This window comes from Entamoeba nuttalli, assembly GCF_000257125.1.
Source record: "Entamoeba nuttalli P19 unplaced genomic scaffold asmbl_10088, whole genome shotgun sequence".
NCBI classification, from domain to species: Eukaryota; Evosea; order Mastigamoebida; family Endamoebidae; genus Entamoeba; species Entamoeba nuttalli.
Window position 1 is genome coordinate 1,625 of NW_008579995.1, and position 6,503 is coordinate 8,127.

Consider the following 6,503-nt stretch of genomic DNA (forward strand, 5'->3'; position numbering starts at 1 on the left):
ATTTTATTTGTATTAATTATTTTATGGCTATTTTTTATTTCATATATAATTTCAAGTTAGTCTCAAATTAATAAAATTTTCACAATTAAATCTTTCATTTTAATATCAATATAAATCATTCATTAAGTTTCTCAAAATAAAGAAAGAAAAAGTGAAAATGATTTATAATATCATTACTTAACTTTTAATAAAATAAAACTAAAATAAATAAAAATCCCAATTCAATTCAAAATCAATTAAATAATTGTTTAATGACATTTTCATATTTCTGTTGTATGAAATTTCTTTTTAATTTCAAAGCAGCAGTTAATACACCATTTTCTGCTGACCATTCATCTTCAACCAAATAGAAATTTTTAATTTTTTCATGAGAAGATAAAGAAGAATCAACTTCACGTAAAGATTTCATAACAATATCATGGAATTCACTATTTTTAAATACATCTTCAAGTTTAATAGATTTTTCAAGAGCAAATTCTTCCATTAATTGTTTATTTGGTACAATTAATCCTACTGTAAAATCATAATATTGATTGGCAATAGCACAAAACATATCACAATATTTTGATAAATTATAAACCATTTCTACTTTTTCTAATGAAATATATTCTCCACATGGTTGTTTAACTAAATTTTTCTTTCTGTCAATAATTTGAATTCTTCCTGAAGGTGTAATTTGTGCAATATCTCCTGTTTTAAACCATCCATCTTCAGTGAATGAATTTTTAGTTTCTTCTGGTCTATTAAAATATTCTTTAAATAAAGCAGGTCCTCTTAATAATAATTCTCCTTGTGGTATATCTTTATCGGTAAGATATCCCATATCCTCTACATCAATTAATTTAGCCTCAAAATGTGGATATAATACTCCAATAGTTTTATAAGCAAAATCTCCGTGAAGCATATTTGAAACTGGACCACAAGCTTCAGTCATACCATATCCTTGCATAATATCTACACCTGCAAGAATAATTTGAAGATATTCTTGAAGGTCATCAGATAAAGGAGAACCTCCCATAATAACAGCAAATAAAGTTTTACCAAAAATTTCTTCTTTAATCTTTTTAAAGACAAGAGAGTCAAAGAGTTTAATAAATGGAATAAATAAATATCTTGGTCTTAATTGATAATCAACATAAAATTTCTTTTTAAATTGAAATGCTATATTAAATAAAAATCTAACTATACATGATGATCTTTCTATTTTATCTGTAACAACTTTTCTTATTCTATTAAATACTGTTGGTACTCCATTCATAAATGATGGCTGAAATGCAATCATATCACATTCACTATCATACATATATGTTGATGTTAATGTTCTTTGAGAAGAATATCCTAAACATCCTCCATATACTAAATTACAAAATTCAATTGTTAATTCAAAAATATGAGCTAATGGTAAATAACAAATGTACCGTGTTTTATTTGAATATCCCATTATATGATTATATGAATATGTGATACAAAGTAAATTTTTATGTAATACAACTACTCCTTTTGGCTCTTTTGCTGTTCCTGATGTATATAAAATCATTGCTATATCTTCTTCTTTTGGAATATCATCTTCAACTTTTGGTGCATCTAAAATAGATGGAAGTGTTGGAATTGTTGTGTCTTCTAATGGGTCACAACTTATTAATTTAATTGATTTATAAACATCCAACTGAATTGTTTTTTCATATGTTTCTTCTGAAACTAAAACTCCTTTTACGTTAGTTTCTTTTAATGCAACATCTACAGCATCAGCTCCAAGTGTAGCATAAACAGTAACAACTATAATTCCTCTACAAGCACAAGCAAGAACAAATGCCATCCACTCATATCTAGTTTCACAAAATATAGCTATTTTATCTCCTTTTCTATATCCAAGAGAATATATTCCATTAGCTAATTTATGAATATATTCATAATATTGTTTATCAGACATATACTTATAATCACTCATTTTATATTTATACATTGTCTTTTCTATTTCCTTTCCTTGTACCACAGTCTTTACTGTTTTAAATGGAACTTTTTCTATAACTTCTCTATATCCAATTAAATGATCTTGTCCTTTTGTTGGAAAAGATTCTACAAGTTGATATAATGTAGTATATCCTTGATCTGGTCGGTCAATTAATTTGTCCTTTCCAATAATATCTCTTCTTACTCTTGTCTCATGTGGGTGTGCTTCACCAACCCAACACCCAAATTTCTCTTTTGGGAGTGGTTTCTTTCTTAAAAAGAATAATATAGTACAAATCACAATAATAAAAGAAGTGACTATGATGCCTATCATATCAGAACTATTCCTACTTCATTTTTTATAGTTCAATTATTTCTTTAAATTTTAGGAGATTTAATTCTTAGAATATTCTGTTTAGTCTTTTATTATTCTTTTTTAGTCTTTACCTCCTATTTTTATACTTTTTATCTTCTTTTTATTATTTCTTAACTATTTTTACTAGTCTCTCTCTTTTTTTATTCAAGATAAGAACCATCGATTTCTGCTCCTTAGGCTTTACCCTTTTGTCATTGAATAACACAAATTTTTTGAGAATGAATCACAAAAAATAGAGTTGAAAAAGGGTTTTTCTATTTAAAAAAAAAGAAAAAAGTATTACGAAAAAAGTCAAAAAAAAAAGAACTTGAAAACTTCAAATATGAACAATTCTGGGGTGTTAAACACAAACAAAGAACAGAGGCTCTTATTGACAACAATATCAAAAATTGGATTTTTCCTTCTTTTCATTGTTTTTGCAGTTCTTGTTGTTATAGCTCTTTTTGTTAGTTTAAATGCACCAAAACCATGGTCAACAAATGAAATAAGTTCATGGAAATGTGCTGGTGATGATGCACAATTTAATCAAAATTGTGGAGGAGTAAATTTGTTAGATAAATCCAAAAAAATAACCCTTCAATTAGGTGCATATGAAATTTTTAATCAAGAGTCTCGTTTAGAATATTATTTCAATAAAAAGAGTTCTAAGAAAGATATAGCCTGTTTGTTGTGTTATTATCTTTTAAAAAAATATTCTCTTGATTGACATCTTATCTTTTCATGTCTTTTCGTTTTAAGAAAGTCAAAAATTTCAGGTGGGATATTAAAATAATTCCCAAGAAGAATTTAAAGTTTAACTTATCCTTTTTAGTTGATGGACTTGTTAAATTTAGATATACATTATATGGAACTAATGTATTAAATCAACCAAACCAAAAAGTTGAAGTAAGTTCATTAAAACTTATTGAAGAAAAAACAATTGAAAGTAAAGTACATTGTCCAGCTAGATCTAACAAATGTGATGTTGGTTATATCTCATCAGAACTGTATTTAGATTATCCAATTTATATTATTGAACTTTCTATAATTAATGAAAATGTAAAAGATATTGTTAGTGATCTTATCTTTAAAGCATCATATGTTTCAACGTTCTATACTATTTTTGAATTATTCTGGAGACTTATTTTTATTTTATTCTCTTGTTTGTGTACCTGTATTTATCTTTGGGCTAATAGATCCATTCCACAAGAAAAATGGAGTCATGAACAAAAGTGGACAGTTGTATTATTAACATTCCTTATTTGGGAAAATAATCCATTATATCCATATGAATTTTTAATGGATAATGCCTTCTATTTATTTGTTAATTCTGTTATTGATACTATTTTCATATGTTTCTTAATGTTTTATGTTCTTATTATGTTTGATGCATTAAGAAAACCAATTCGACAAAGAACAAGTATTCGATTCTATTTACCAAGAGGTTTATTATGTGGTTTATTATTTTCACTTATTTTAGCATCATTCATGTATAACAAAACAAGAAAGATTTATTCACCTACAATGACTGGTTCACATGATGTATTTAATGTTATTATTTCATTAGGTATTATGGGTCTATTAATTATTTATTTATTCTGGTTAATATTCTCTATTATTCGTTCATTCTCAGAAGTTCGTAAATTAGGAAGTGCTGGTTATAGAGTTCAAGTCTATGGTATTTTCACTATCTTCATTTTATTATTCTATATCTCATTATTACTCTCAGTATTCTTTATGGGTTATCGTAATAATGCTGCTGTTTCTTTAACAACTATTGCATTTGTTAATTTCTATTGTATGGTTTTGACTATCCTTTACTTACCATCAAATGTTGTTGACCAAAAAGAGGAGAGAGCTAAAATTGTTAAATTGGATGATGATGAAGCTTTAGAATTAAAAGTAGAAGATTATGATGATGAAGAGTCTCATGGAGATGAGGTGGTAATTGCAGATGATGAAAATTAATTTTCTTCTTCTTTCAAATTCCTTCTTTCAAATTAATTTCTTATATCTCTTTTTGTATAATCAAAAAACATTAATCAATAATATAATTTGTCCCAAAATTTTAAATTAAATGATAAAATTCTAACACATCTTTTGGCATAGCAAATCGTGGGTCAATTTCACCAATAATATCTGTATATTTTCTCATTAAACTTAATCCAGCAATCCCAAAATATGTATGATAAATATCAGCACAATCACCTGGTCTATCAGCAATACCACCATCTTCCATGTCTTGTGCTTGTAGAATAAACTTTTCAAGTGCATCTTTATCAATCCAATCAACTTTTCCAAGAATAATTAATGAAGTTAATACCCACCATGAATAACATACATCTGGTAATTTCTCAGGTCTTCCATTAAGTCCTCCTGTCACTGTTTGTCTTTCACATAACCACCATGCTAATTTCTCTTTATCTAATACATCTAACCGATTTAATAATGCCAAACAAGCTACAACTGTAAATGTTTGACCAGCATGTGATTCTGCTCCTGGGATACATCCAAATGCTCCATCAAAATTCATACATCTCATTAAGTAATTAACTGCTGCTTCAGTATTAATGACATCTAATTTACCAATTAGAGTTAATGCTAATACAGCACAATATACAAATCTATTATCAGACTCTCCCCAATGATCAGCAACAAAACTTCCATCTTCTCTTTGACATGATTTAATAACTAATAAATTAAGTTCTTTTCTATTGACTTAAAAATAAAAATATATTTAAACAAACAATTAGCTACTTGTTCAACTGGAATTAATGAACGTTTTCCTAAAATACATAGTACTTGTATTGCACTAAGAGTATTGTATATATGTCCGTCATATCCAATATTTCCTCCAAACCCACCTGTTTTTTCATCAAAACATTTCATACAAAATTGTGTTAATCTTTCTTTATCTTCATCAGTAACTTTATTTAATAAATGAAGTGTTGTAATACCCCAATAAATACCACATATTTTTAGATGAGAGCTTGTTATTGACTCAATATCATTTTCATTTTCCTTTTCTTTATTTCTTAGAAATTCAATGTGTTTTTGTGGAATGAATGTCATCTTTTTTCAAATTCAAGTTCTTGTTCATAAACTATATTTTTATAGATTTAATATAATAAATTTTACTATTATTTTTCTTAAAATATAATCACGAAAATTAAAATTTCTTCCTCAGTTACATTAATCAATAACGTATTTCAATTATTCTCTTAAAAAAATTAATTTTTAGATTCTCTTTACTTCATACGACAGTAAAATACTATTATTATGAATCAGTATTCAGAGAAGTATCCCTAATTTTATAAAAGTTATCATTTTAAAACAAAATATTTTTTAATAATTATTCATCAAATTCTTTCATACAAATATAAGCCTTGGTTGTTATTTGTTGTTATTATGTTAGCAAATAACAAATTTTTGGAAATACATACTTCTATTGAAAATAAAATTATTTAATTTTTTTAGTGGTATTGTTATTGTTTTAAATAACGTTTTTTACAGTGTTGATTTATGTTATTTATAATACTTCTTTTTTTAAATATTAAAGATTATTGATTTGTTCTTATTATAGACGAGTATATTATTTCTTTGATTTATTTCAATTTAGCTAATATTTCAGAGTAACAGTTGTTATATATTTTATGTTTGTATTGTTTTTTTTTTTTCATTATGCATTACTCTAAAAAGCAATAACCTTGATATTACTTACAAAACATTAAATCATTTTATGACATACTTAATAAATAAAAAATAACAAACAGATATTTGTAAAATTCAATTAAGTCTTTATTGATTTGGACCTTACTTTAAATTACTTCAAGTTAAATCAATTTTTACTCTGAATTTCTGAAATAAGGTTCAAGATGTTGTTGAATCTTTTTTGTCATATCTTCATCAAATCCTAAATTTACAAATGCCTTCATTTTTTCAAGATGCTCCCCTGTATCTTTTTTAACTATTTCAACTTCAACAAGACCACTTCTGTTTATTGTTGTTTTGTCAATTATTTTAAATTCTCCTGCTTTTAGTCCAGGTGGAAGTCCTTCTATTGTTACTTCTGTGACAAGTTCCATTCCTTCATCATTTGTTTTCTGTCCTTCTCCTTTATAAATGGTGTCAATAATTTTTCTTTGATTATCATGTGAATTAACATAAACACCCTCAAAAGTAATTGGTAATTTTCTTC

At 26.0% G+C, this 6,503-nt stretch overlaps 3 protein-coding genes across 3 annotated transcripts; 1 reads left to right on the forward strand and 2 right to left on the reverse strand.

Annotated features, from left to right (window-relative positions):
• Positions 1-232: 232 nt before the first annotated feature.
• On the reverse strand, positions 233-2,284 carry ENU1_211510 (long-chain-fatty-acid--CoA ligase, putative; the record flags this gene model as incomplete). The annotated part of the gene is made up of 1 exon (XM_008862405.1): positions 233-2,284. One exon carries the CDS (start codon positions 2,282-2,284, stop codon positions 233-235), a length of 2,052 nt encoding a protein of 683 aa, XP_008860627.1.
• Positions 2,285-2,648: 364 nt separating this feature from the next.
• Positions 2,649-4,293, forward strand: ENU1_211520 (hypothetical protein; the record flags this gene model as incomplete). The annotated part of the gene is made up of 2 exons (XM_008862406.1): positions 2,649-2,988; positions 3,138-4,293. The coding sequence occupies 2 exons, from the start codon at positions 2,649-2,651 to the stop codon at positions 4,271-4,273; spliced, it is 1,476 nt and encodes a 491-aa protein (XP_008860628.1). The 3' UTR covers positions 4,274-4,293.
• An 80-nt stretch (positions 4,294-4,373) lies between these two features.
• Positions 4,374-5,377, reverse strand: ENU1_211530 (Rab geranylgeranyltransferase beta subunit, putative; the record flags this gene model as incomplete). Its single annotated transcript, XM_008862407.1, has 2 exons — positions 4,374-4,996; positions 5,053-5,377. The coding sequence occupies 2 exons, from the start codon at positions 5,375-5,377 to the stop codon at positions 4,374-4,376; spliced, it is 948 nt and encodes a 315-aa protein (XP_008860629.1).
• Between the last annotated feature and the right edge of the window lie 1,126 nt (positions 5,378-6,503).